The 14,045-nt window shown below is 34.5% G+C and overlaps 1 protein-coding gene across 2 annotated transcripts; it reads left to right on the top strand.

Moving 5' to 3' along the window:
• The first annotated feature begins 272 nt into the window (after positions 1-272).
• Positions 273-13,133, top strand: LOC125672543 (FMRFamide-related neuropeptides-like). 2 transcript variants are annotated; one of them, XM_048908740.2, is made up of 3 exons: positions 273-441; positions 2,703-2,852; positions 11,362-13,133. In XM_048908740.2, exons 2-3 carry the CDS (start codon positions 2,720-2,722, stop codon positions 12,525-12,527), a joined length of 1,299 nt encoding a protein of 432 aa, XP_048764697.2. In that variant the 5' UTR covers positions 273-441; positions 2,703-2,719; the 3' UTR covers positions 12,528-13,133. The 2 variants fall into 2 exon arrangements, with proteins under 2 accessions (XP_048764697.2, XP_055996923.1); XM_056140948.1 differs by lacking the exon at positions 273-441 and adding an exon at positions 1,666-1,700.
• Positions 13,134-14,045: the final 912 nt, after the last annotated feature.

Genomic DNA, 14,045 nt, shown 5'->3' with positions numbered 1-14,045 from the left:
TCTATACCCATAATAAAGATAACAGATGAAATACGAGCACAATGGTGTGCTTTCATATATGTAATTTCTATAATGTAACCTCACTGGTCAAAGCGATAATTAATCCATATCTTGCAATCACCTATTTTACTTTATCAACTGAAGTGTCTGATGCATATACAAACATAATCTTGGTTTGGGAATAAAATTCTTTTCACGTTATTAGTACCAAATGTTAAATGGCATCTTTGCATGCTTGATATTTACATACAAAATTTGCGTACATCGATCCACAAATATTGTAGGAGGTTTCGCTATCTTTGCCAAACGTCCAGCGTAACTGTCACGTGACAACATCTTATTTAAACACAATAGAGTCATTTAGGAACAATATCGTATTTTGAAGAGAAGGGACGTAGGACTAGAAGACCAGCACTGTATATAAACACTATTACACACTCGGTAAGTAGCTTCTTAACGTTGTATACATTGACTTCATCTGAAACTTTTCAATCTGTTTAAAAAGTCGGAAAAAATTGCATGGGTTATGTTTAAAAATGCAGATTGTAAACCAATTTAAAGTATTTTATTTTTCTACAAAGTTATTTTCATTATATCATATTTTCTAATATTATTAAATCCGTTGTAATTCAAAAGATGTTACTTTAACAAGATAAGTATTTTTCTAGGACATTTCGATTTAAAACCCTGTTTACAAAATACTTGTACAATGACATTTGCTTTTTTAACTTGTTATTGACTGAATAATCATTGAACATGTATACGGTGATTTTATATGATGATATTTGAAATATTGGAATAAATACGCTAAAATAATAAAAGCAGTAGTCACAGAGTCGGTTAATATTATTAACTCCGTACAGGGAACTCAGGGGAGATAAAATATCACCAAAACCATGAGAAATTTGGACCCGGTCGTGTTCTGTCTTGCATCAAGTTTATCGTTATTATCGAGCAGAGAAATAGAGAGTTGCTGTGAATTATAGAAACTCCTTGTTGCATCAACAAGTGCCCAACAAAGAAAGCAGACGCTTTGATTGCGTTTGATTAAGCTCAAATTCCAATGGACGTTTGGCTTTGTGGGAGTTTCAATGTTTTCCTTAAGATCTTACTGATGGAAGGTATCGACGTACCGTAATTGATAATGTTGCAGTATTAATCAAATATTTAAATGTTGAACTTTTGACACGATATTCCGCGGTCATATACAACTCCCGGGACACACTGCACTTAATTCGATAAAATAATGAATAATAATGCAAGTGTTTTACGAACTGTTTGCACAAAAAATTATTTTAGGCGTGATGATCACTTCATAAAAACGTATACGTCACTGTATCTTTAGAAAAAGGTCGAAAAAGAAACATTCTGTTTAAGAGTTCTTTACTGTTCATATTATAGCACCATATATTATTCGATGTTCACTCAAATATAGAATATTGGATGAAACGCATTGGACCATACATTTCATTAAAGTTCAACACATCTTTAGGTGCCTACGGCGGGCTGTAGAACCCTATTGCATAATGTAATATGATGTCAGTATCAAATATCGGAACCAACAGAATGGTCATTTTGGATTTTCTAATGAAGTCTAGAAATGCACCGGACCTTTGGGAATATTGCTAACGTTAATATATCAATTTGTTCTATTATTTTCTTGCAGCGTGAACCTGGTATATTAACTGTATATTAAAAAGGTAAACGAACTCTTATATTAGGAAATAGTTGTCTTATTTATTGCCGTTGTCCTGTAAATGCTCTTAAAGGCTAACTTATTTAAGCAAAATTTATAACAACGCGAAGTTGTTTGATACCAAGAAATGGGGACTTAGCTATAGCATAAAATAGGGATCAGGAGGCTTCAAACTTGGGCAACAATTGATTCTAAAGTTAATCGAAATTTTGAAAATGGTTATATAGTTCGAGTAAATGCATTTTAATCTCGAGACAATCTCGATTAGGTAAGTTTACTGAATGGAAATTATTTTTTTTCGATGACACCAAATCTTTGCTAAAAGTTCTTTCCATACCATTTTATACATGAAGCATTTACATACGATCTACAAGTCTAAAACTAAATCTGAACTTCATACATACGACTACGAGAACAATGTATATAGATGCACAGCAGGCATTGAGAAGTACAGTAATTGTCACTGCATGAAATGCCTGTTTAATGATCGCATCATCGAACAATTAACATGGCATTATAAAACCAATCACCACTTTTATCATAGATGACTTGTTCTCTAACAAGCGAACGCAACTGGCGATCTTTCAAGTTAATCGGAAAAGTGTCAAGTTCAATAAAATTCCAGTCAGAACGGTCTCGTCTTCCATATTTGTAATGAGATTTAGGATAACTGTATTTGAGTTAATGGAAATAACGCATAATTATGACAGAAAAAAACGAAAGTCCTAATCTAATGCTACTTTCGGTCCCGACGTCTTTTAGGGTTGAAACGATGATAGCCGGAAATATTCAGAGGAAGTATAGAAGGGCAGGCTAATTACATAAAATAAACTCAGTGTGTAGTAGGGTAAATGTTATTGTCATAACGAAATGGATGTTCTGAGTTAAACTCGATATTAAAAAATATTGTAAAAAGGTCCTTCTATTTGGAGAATCATGTTAGATTAGAAACTACGTTTATGAACTACATAATATCCAGATATGAATTCTTTGTTCTGAATTTCAGGGACTTAGTAGTGCAGTATGGGTTCGTGGACATATGCAAGTTTGTTGGTGACTTTCTTTTTAAACTGCTTCTCTGGTGAGACAAGAGCTGCAGTAACAACCTGTGACTACTTCCCAGAACTGTGTAATCCAGACATAAGCCTTCTGCTAGGTATGTACAACTCACTCCCACATAGCTAATATGTTTGTATTCTCTTCTCAGAAAGCATTTCTTAGTATTCAAAATGAAATTGGATTTTAATACAAAAATTCGAAACCTTCGCCAAGAAGAAGAACAAACCTTTCTGGAAAAAAAAATTGTTTTCAAAATTACGCAGTTACAGCGCATCAGTATACAGAATGTTATTTCTTTTTTTTTAAAAATGCAAGTTAACAAAAACATGCTGTCCGCTTGGATTTAGTATTACTTTGCTCGAGCAAAGCATTCAACTTTGGTGATCACTTGTCTGTCTGTGGAAAGTTGAACACTGCATGATTAAAATCGACACGTTCAACTTTAATTGACGCTCGTGGGTAGTCGGTTTTAATGTAAATCAATCATTTCACGCTGTGAGAGAGTAAAAATTCAAACGTGTAGAACGCTGAATTTAACATGGACAGGTCTATAAGCATCATTAAGCATCTATACAAATTACACATATGCACATTAGATTGACTTATCTCCATAAATGCAACAAAATATAGAGTTGGAACAAGAAATTGTATGTCCTTTAAAGTACACATGCTTTAAGAAATTAAAATGTAATGATGTTTTATCGCTTCGGGTACACATACTTGTATCGTTCGAATATTTTGTAACGTCCATCGCTTCGCAGACGCATCGTCCGAGAAAAAGAAAAAGTTGCTCACAGAATTTTGTTTTGTTTTTAATCTCGAACTCTTAGTTTTATGGTAATAATGCAAATAGCAATATAAAGAACTTTTAACACTAAATAGCAAACTCTATAAAGATCCATGAATCAATTTCTACCAATTAATTCTTGTCACGGAATATTTTAAAGTGCCGTGCCTTATAATAAGAAAGAATGGTTTGTAGAACTTGATGCTTACTCAATTAAGATGCAAATTTGATATTCAAGTTTCTTAAATGTGAGAGGCTTTTATCTGGTGAGGATCCGTTTTCATAAAGGAAAACTCGATGAAAATTAGTTGGTTTATTTATTACCCAAATACTAAAACTGAAATATAATTGTTCGATTCTCCTCCCGATCCTCCAATTGATCCTATATTAGTAGGTAAATATGGAATATACTTTAATCCTGAATGTGATTACTGACATTCATTGAGCAAATCACTCTATCTCTCAACAGATACAATTCGCCTCTTCGATCCACCTTTTTGACCCATGGTCAGTAGGTAAGGAGGCAAGGAAGGTATTTTAATTGTTTGGTCTTAATTGTACACACAGTAGCTTCTGATTGAATTACTTTACATTTTTAATAAAGACAGCACACATAGTTTTGAATTCGCTTCGGGCCCTTTTAATGTTTTCAATGTGTGAAAACAACGATAATAAAACCGTGTTTTAAAAATAAGGTAGTATAAAACATTTCAATGTTAGAAAATAAATCCAAGTCAAGTAAACCCGGGTTTTATTGGGTCTTTTCACAACAGGGAAACAGACAATGTTTCAATTTAGGTCCTTAAAAGTGTATTGTGAATCTTAATATTGTATTTAAGATTGTTTTGTTCTACACTAATATGAAATTATGACTAAATAAGACAGGGATTGCATAAATGAAGTATTCATTCCGTTTTGTTGGATTTAATAAATAATGCCATTTATTGAACAATTTCACTAATATTGGGTTTCTGAATTCAAACACACCAGTCATCTGACAGTTACTTCAGTTTTGCAATATAAAAGACGCCCTGTTTAATCAATCATGTGGAGTAATGTCAGGCTTTGACTTTAACTGTAATGACAGTAATCACAGCCTCCTAAAATTGTCGTCCTCCGCGGTCAACGGGAGCGTGCGTTATCAGGTCTAAGGAAGACACATCCGCGCCTTGCGCTTAAGTCGCTTGGATAACTTTTTTTTTTTTTCTTATGATATACGCTTTTATTTAATTTAATGATAATAATGTCAAATATTCTTTAATATTTTTGTTTGTTTGTTTTATCCCGTCAGAGTGGTTCACTCATATTGATTGATACTTTCACACAAAAATAAAAAATAAAAAAAATATGACGAATATTTAAGTTATATTATGTAATGATCCCACTTGGTCGATTTTACATTGTGGTGCAATGGTCCATTTAGTGTCTTTTTATAAATCAACTGAATGGAAATTAAATGTACCAAAAATAACTATATTTAATCTTTAAATTGATCTGATACATAAAAAATATTTATTTCATATAGGGAGAAATTTTTTAATATGATTGAAAATGAAAATATTCATTTTGCCCAGTCAAATGTATGTACAAAATCTTGTTGTTTTTGTTTGTTTGTTTGTTTTTGTTTGTTTTATTTTTACTCCACTATATTCTTGGTCTGTCGTGATGGAACTTGTACAATAATCAAGTAATGACCTATTGCGATCTGCGCCTGGCGTCCGCTAAGTACCGAACATGAAACGTTTACTTAGAATCTGCATGGTCAATATCTTTTTATGAAAATTGGTGTATAGCATTTTTGTTTTCAAAAGAAACCCTAAGATTAGAATTTCATTGACCCTCGATCCCTTAAGCTTAGGACTGGTAGGTAGGGTCAAAATCTTTACAAATGATGCATCTGAATCCATGAACATGTAGCGCATACACTGGATGCATAGTGATACTGAACTTCTACCACAATCGTGAAATTGATGACCCCTTCCAAATGATTAAGGCGCCAGGGCTGGGCTATATAGCTCATATACCTTAAATGAATTGCATTTTGAACATTTCCTTCCACTTGTAACAGGCACACTAGATACTAAGTTATACCCCTGTAAACAAGGGTGGTATCACTATTTCATCTGTTAGTATTATATTTTCATCTCACTTGTCTGGATCGTACATGCACATGTGTAATGGCGAGTCAATAAAATAAATTGAACATTGCATAGATTGATTATTACCAGACGACCTATCTTAATGTCGGCCAAGTATATATAGTCCATAATTTTGTCAAAGAAATATATTGTAAATTCATACTTTGCAAAAGCTTACATATTACCCGACGGTCTGTCATGGCCTTTGGCCAAGGTCACTGATGAAAAAAAGTCATCAAAGGTTGTAGAGCACGTGCAGGAAATGATTTTATAGAAAATATTTTTTCATGCTTCTTTGTGTCAAATGAACAATCGTCACTGCAAAAATCGCTCCAAATTAAAAAAAAAAATTACGAGGTGTGACTACAACAATAAATTAGGAAACTACATGTATACCAACTTAATTATAGATACACTTCTTAACAGTTCTAACGTTGTCGTGAACATGCAACACTGCTAATTTCAAGTTTTTCGTTGTGTGGTTCCTTAGATTTTCATTGAGACCTAATTTTATTAATTAAAAATTAATTTCATAACAACTGTTTTTAAAACGTCAAGTAATAAAACATTCTCACATCCAGGTAAATCTAAACTAAGAAATCCAAACCAAGCAAAACAAGTAATGAACAGACTGAAATGCCACAGAACAAAATACTTGGTTTTCCTGTACAAGTGATAAGGGCCATGTTACCGAGATGTGGTGGTATAAATCTTCATTTAGCCTTATGAATGAAGCATTTACTGTCTTGACAAAAGGTGGTTTTCAACCGTCTCTTAATCAATAGGACTCGTGTGACGTTACTGTTTAATTGTATGAGGTGTGAATCACGTGATGTTAAGCGTTGGTCCTTTTTATTCAGTCCCGGGGAATATAAGTAACGGTGTCTCGGCACTATATAATGGAGACGTTTGGTATTTGGATAGCGTGACAAATTTCTGTTATTTCCTCCACGGCAAGTTTCATATGGCGATTTCATCCCTCGAGGAAATGTCTTAGATAAAGTCGTTTCTATCAACAGGATAATCTTACGGCTACTCGGCTAAAAATCATGTATCGTGATATCTGGTCATAACCACTGTATATTTCTTTAAATGAAATAGACGACCCAGTTTTGAGCAAATTGCAAATTTTGTGTCCCCAGTATTCTCGGTAAACTCGCCTCAATTTTATTTAGATGTCTTGAACTTCGTTGTGGTGATTTGATTTGCTTTTCATATTTTTCTAAATGTTTGTCAAAATCTGAGTGGTTGGTAGGTTGTTGTATATTGTTTAACGTCCCAGGTGAGAGTTTTTCACTAATATGGAGACGTCACCATTACCGGTGAAGGGCTGTAAAATGTAGGCCTATGCTCGGCGTTTCTGGTCTTTGCTCAGAGAGAGAGAGAGAGAGAGAGAGAGAGAGAGAGAGAGATCTTTATCGTGTCACACCTCCTGTGACACGGAGCCTTGGCTTTTGTGGTCTCATCCATTTAGTCGTCTCTTACGACAAACAAGGGGTAAATGTACCTAGGACCTATTGTAACCCGGATCCCCGCGGGACTTAATGGAGGTTGTGCTTTTATTTCAATGATATAACAACTTTAATAAAGATTATTTTATCATACAAGGGGGCGAATTTGTAGAAATTAAATTGTTATCGAATCGTTTTAAATATTTGTTCTTATGCAAATGTTATTTACAAATTAAAAGGTATGGTTTAAACTACTAGTAATTATATTGTAAGTTCCGTTTTTAAAGCAGTTCAATATGTTTATAAAGTTGTCATAAACATTACTGTAATAACATCTCAATCAATTTTTAATAAGAAGGTTGCAAAGTTGTTAACAATATTATTCGATAGATGGGTGGATAGGTAAATAGAGTACATGCAAGGTGAAGATAACGAACAGTGATCAATCTCATAACTCCTACAAGCAATACAAAATAGATAGTTGGGCAAACACGGACCCCTGGACACACCAGAGGTGGGATCAGGTGCCTAGGAGGAGTAAGCATCCCCTGTTGAATATTGAATGCTTTGTAGTTGGTTATGGGGTTTATTTCACTCGTAAAACAGGCTTATTTAAATTACAAGTGCGAAGCACTCATGAAAATATATTTTAAAAAATCCTGTCTTACGAGTGAAATAAAACCCATATCAAACTATAAAACATTGGATTTCCTGTTTATTACATTTTCTTTGGTTTTAGAACACTTTTATTTCAAATCTTAAAGGATGTATTAATAGTAATGCACAACATGACATCTCAATCAGTTAACATGACGTCACAATCAGCTGTTATTTTCATTCATAAATTATTGTATTTCACTGTTGAAAATGTAATAAACAGATTTTTAGTTTGTTTATTTGTCCCTTCGAGAATTTTTTCACTCCTATTGAGTCGTCGCCAGCTGTGGGCGAAGCGCCACAAATTTAGACCAATTGAGGAGCCTGTCACGACACGGGATCTCGGTTTTGAAGGTCTCATCAAACAGACCTGCAAATTAAACTTTTATATGCCGGACGTTTGGCGAAGGAGCAATCATATACCCATTTTTATGGTTTAAGGATGATGCAGTCAGGATATGAGCTATGCTCAACCCATTGCATCTGAGTTACGAAGCGAACGCTCTACCACTGAGCCACCACAACCATAGTTCTGATAGAAATATACATGTAGATAGATGGTCAATTTGAGGACGAAGTAACAGATACATATTGAAGTTGATTTTGTTTCCTTCAGATATGTTTTCATGTGCCTACCAAAGTTCTAATCTCCTTTTCACATTTGATTTTTTAGTTCAAACGAGCAATTGATAAATCCATAAAGAAAATTCCCTTAAATTAAGAATAATAGTGTGTACATGTATATCGCAAAATCTAATGATTCATATATGCTACAGCTAGACAACTTTTTCACATAAAAAAGATCGTCTGCCCTCTTTGGTTCATTTCATAGTCAAAACCAGTGAACTCGAATCCATTAACAGTCAGTCCCACGTGCCAGAGAGGGGGAGTTATGTGATCTTGAGGGACTTCATATTAATACAGTCATGGCGGTTTAATAAAGACAGGGAAACAAAGATGATCTATTGTTGTTAATTTGGAACTCGATGGATTGTCCCGTCTTTCATATTCAATTAACTCCGGTGCTTTATTTCATAGTCCAAATGGTATTGATCCTCATCACAAAATTGATTTATTTCTGTATATACTGTCTACGTTGTATTTGTTGGAAATGTGCATCAAAAGTTTCTTCTATAATACGATTTATTCTTCTGACGTATGACGTCATCGTGTGGGAGTGAATGATGACAGCATTGACACATTTCCGCCATCTACGTTCATTACTATTTCTTGTGATTAATTGATTGTATATTGTTTAACGTCCCTCTCGAGAATTTTTCACTCCTATGGAGAGGTCACAATTGCCGGAGAAGGGCTGCAAAATTTAGGACTATGATCGGCGCTTACGGCCTTTGAACAGGGAGGGATATTAATAGTGCCACACCTGCTGTGACACGGGACCTCGGTATTTGCGGTTTCATCCGAAGGAACGCCCCATTTAGTCACATCTTACGACAAGCAAGGGACACTGATGACCTATTCTAACCCGGATCCCCACGGGATTTCTTGTGCATCGTTTTATATACTAGGGTTTTCAGTCTTGTGATGGTTGGTAGTTTGTGTTTGTTTTTTTTATTTTGAATTTTAAGCCGAAGAGGCGATATTTCAGCGATATAGCGACTTTGACGCTGATTCTGTGTCCGATTTTGAATTTTTTTAAATTCGTACTGGCGGCTCGTAATAAGTCTACTCTTTTATCAAACACCACGAGAACGGTCTTTTGTGTTGCCAGAGGGGTTGTGATTTCTGATACAGGGAACCATTTTTTACGTCTCATGAACATAATTATGTTTAAATACAACAGTATAAATCTACCAAGAACAAAAATGTATCAAGATATATTGATTATTGTTGTAAAGATCGGTTTCGTGCAAGTCTTAAAGCTGTATGGATGTTCACCTTTTTGTAGCTGGTCACTACACTCTGACATAACGTTTTTAATTGTTACTGGGCAGTCTTAGACTATATATCTCGGTTGAGCAAATATGAATGTTTCAACCCACAGTGGCTGATTGGAATTCTAGTGATAATCGTATCATACATCTTGTTTATTTGGTTTACATGCCTTTACATCCCTCGTCATTCATTTGTTTCACAGATATCCCATTCAGTCTTCCAAAGAGAGAGAGTATGCTCTTTAATTGTAGGTTTAAGTTCTGTTTATGGAATTTTAAAGTTAACAATTTGGATCTGAAGTGCTCCTTTTTCAGCATTGCTGCTTTGGTGTTGCCTTGATTACCTATATGGTTTGGAATCTAAAATATTGATTGATTTACCTTGTTTTCTTCAATAGAAATATTTATTAATGATGCCCCAAAAATATGGTTGATCTAAGTTCATTTTTTGCAAGCTTAGTAAACAGGAAAGAGAATCCAAAAAAATAGTAAAAAAAAAAATTCTATAGATGATTTGATTTAATCAAATGCCGGTCCTTAGCCTCGGCTGTAGATATTGTTCCTTAACCTCGACGTCGAGTAGAGAAAATGTCATCATCAATTACTGCAACAACAGCCATCCTAATATTATCTTTTGAATCAACCTTTAAAAAATCAACAGTAGAACCTTGAGATTGCTTAGATTCTTTAAGGTTTGGTTGAATTGGTATTGGATTTGTTTCTGACGTTTTAAATTAAATTTTGTCCAAGGTGCATCCATTATTGGTTTGTACACTTTCTACGGAGGTATGGTCTTGCCGTTGTAGTACATCCCAAAAACATCAATGCGCCGATAGCTATAGCCAACTGATTTAAAGAATAATTCTGCCGTCGTAAATTCTCTGGTAATTTTGTTATTTGCTATTTTTGTGAGGTCGTCCCATAGAAGATGAGCAAGCTGTATAAATTCCAATGGGTCATTGTTATTGTGAGGAAGAAATCATTGATAAGAGTTGTAGACGAAAGCAAGAAGACCAATAAGTGACGTTTATTTTCTTCACATGGCTATCAATTTTTCTTTCTTTTAAGCAGACGGTAATGCTTTAGATTTTACTTTATTCAACAATTGCATTTTCACTAAACTGTGGCAACCGATGAACGGTTTTCTGTCGTTAGATATTCCCATGTCGGGGACGTATTCTTGTTTAACTAAGAAAACGAAACTTTCGCTGCCTTCATACCGTTTTAGAACCCATCTTGTCTTACAATCCTGTCAAGCTGCTTCGTCTCTCTGTGATTTATTCCAACTGTTGCCTGCTCCACTCTATTGAACTATCATATTGCTGTCATCCGATAGCCTGATGTTCAGGATAAATCGCGCAATGTGCATGATCATCCAGAGTTTGTTTCTCTTCATTAAAACCCAACTAGAATAAATCTGACACGTGGTCAAATTTTGTTTGTCATATTACAAAACAACTTTTGGGACGAACTTTAATTAACTTACAGGATCAATATTTATTTGGTACAAATTTTATAGACTTGTGACAGATTTACATTGTATTTGGTAAATCAATGTACTTGTGCTGCACGAAATATACGAAACAGGAATTTTGTCCTGAAACATCTATTCTATCTATTGTAGTAAAATCGCGGTGTATCTCTTCATTTTTGAAATAGTATTTTGTGTATTTTTCAGGCGAACAAAGAATACCCGATAAAAGATTTCTCAGATTCGGAAAAAGAGCATTGAGTGGTGACCATTATATTAGATTTGGTCGTAACAGTGACGACAAGAGATTCCTAAGATTCGGTAAACGCGGGGAGGAAGATAGTGTAGAAAACAATTTACGAGAGGCCCTTCAAAAAGTCATACAATTCAAGGAAGAAACGGGTATTCCATTAAGGAAAAGAAGATCAATCGAACCGACATTTGTGAAGGACGTGCCAGAATCCAAAGAGAATGATAACTCAACTGAAAAAGATGCGTCCGAAAAACACAAACGAGAAACAGACGAAGTATCCGAAGATAAACGATTCATGAGGTTTGGAAGAGCGCCCTCTGATGGTTCAAACTCAGATAGCATCTATATGAAAAGGTTTATGCGCTTTGGAAGAAATCCTGGTTTTGACAAGAAATTTATGCGTTTTGGTAAGGATGGGAATGAAAAAAGATTTATGCGATTTGGTAAACGAGAAGACGATATGGTTACAGATGATAAGCGTTTCATGCGCTTTGGTCGTGATCCCAAGGATGACACACTTATGGAAAGATTTGTTCGCAACGGACGAAGTGGGGACGACAAGAGGTTTATGCGATTTGGTAAAAGTATCGATGATGAAAAAAGATTTATGCGATTCGGTAAACGTTTTATGCGCTTTGGAAAAAGTATGGATAATGATGGAGAAGCTGAGAAGCGCTTTATGAGATTTGGAAAAAGCGTTGACGAAGAGGGCGAAAATGACGAAAAACGATTCATGCGATTCGGTAAAAGCGGCGACGAGGAAAAACGATTCATGCGATTCGGTAAAAGCGGCGATGAGGAAAAACGATTCATGAGATTTGGCAAGAGAGACGATGATGAGAAAAGATTCATGAGGTTCGGGAAAAGTATGGACGAAGAAACGGCAGACGAAGAGAAAAGATTTATGCGATTTGGTAAACGCAGCGACGATGAAAAACGATTCATGAGATTCGGTAAAAGCGGTGAAGAGGACAAACGATTCATGCGATTCGGAAAAAGTGGAGATGAAGAGAAACGGTTTATGCGATTCGGGAAAAGTGGCGACGAGGAAAAAAGATTTATGCGATTCGGGCGTGACCAAACGGACAAACGTTTTATGCGATTTGGTAAATCTTTGTGATATTTCTTTAGTTTCCTAAACATTTATAAATTAAGCAGCGCATGAAGTACTGTATTATACTGTAAATATTGGGCTTTATTACTTTAATGGAAACGTTAATAAAATTGTATGTGTATGTTATTTCCGGAAATTACATTCAATAAATATTATTTTCTTATACATATTACATATGTTCATGCATACTGAGTAACTTCAGTATTATTGCTCAACTGTGTTGGACATGCTGAATTTGATACCTCGTTTATAAAATAGTTGATAATAAAATTATTTTTACTTGTTCATCTAACAGAGACCCTGTATTTTATTTTTCAAACCACCACAGAATAATAAATTACCGGTGTTACTGCTGTATAGAAGTAGGATGTCTTTTGATTATCCCAGATACTAATCTGATGATGAGATGAATATGTCGATAAGCGGTGACAAATTGAACAACCGCTTAAAAATCAGAAATCCACCATTTTATACCTCTTACCAGGAAATTTCATTTTCAAAGCATGAAAACTGCATTTGATTGTGTATTTGCATTTTGACTTTGGGGAACTTATTCATGCTTTTGTTATTTCTGACATACATCTATTTTGCGAATTAAAATATAGAAATCTGCACGTTTTATTGAAAATTTTTATTTCTTAAAACATCTCTATCAGAACTGATGCTATACATTGGTTGTTTCATTCTCTTTAGCTAAACTTACCAAAATAAGAAATGGTGCAAGTATTGGTTAAAAATAAAAGAACCGTACTTTTTGCTGAAAATCCAAACCTTCCATTTTTTGAGTGTTCCAGAATCGGTATACCACGATTACATGATTCATTAGGTATGATTTACCAAACTACTCAGAAACAAACAGAACATTAAAAGGAAAGAGAGGATATTGTAGTTTTAGTTTGGATAACATATATTGCTAGACTATTTATACTGTACTTCCCTACATGTGCAGGTCTTTCAATTGCTCCAGAATATACATGTACTTATTATTACGTGTGTAGTTTCAAAATTTAATTCGTTTGCATCGTTTTGTTTTTTTTGGTTTCATTCAAAAAGAATTCAGTCATTTCGTTTTGTCTTTGTGTATGATGTGTAGATACATTGGAGATCTCGATCAAATCAATGCTGGTACGAAAACACACACAGATATATATATATATATATATATATATATATCCCCAATAATAAAAGTCAAGTAACACAAAATCCGAATAACATTTCACTGCTAGCACTTCCGGCTCTAATGCTTCTTCAGAATACATATAGCACACATAACGTCTCAAGAGGCATTAAAACGCTAACAATGAAATGTTATTCAAGTTTTGTGTTTCTTGACTTTTATTATTGGGTATATTTACTGTATCATATACCGAATTCTTTTTACAAACTATGAATTGTGAAGATAACGAACAGTTTCAAAGAAAGGCGAAGATAACGAACAGTGATCAATCTCAAAACTCCTATAAGCAATACAAAATAGTTAGTTGGGCAAACACGGACCCCTGGACACACCAGAGGTAGGATCAG

The sequence above is a fragment of the Ostrea edulis genome, chromosome 6, assembly GCF_947568905.1.
Source record: "Ostrea edulis chromosome 6, xbOstEdul1.1, whole genome shotgun sequence".
Classification (NCBI taxonomy): domain Eukaryota; kingdom Metazoa; phylum Mollusca; class Bivalvia; order Ostreida; family Ostreidae; genus Ostrea; species Ostrea edulis.
Note: the sequence above shows the minus strand (reverse complement) of the source record. Positions and strands in the feature narration are given on the sequence as shown.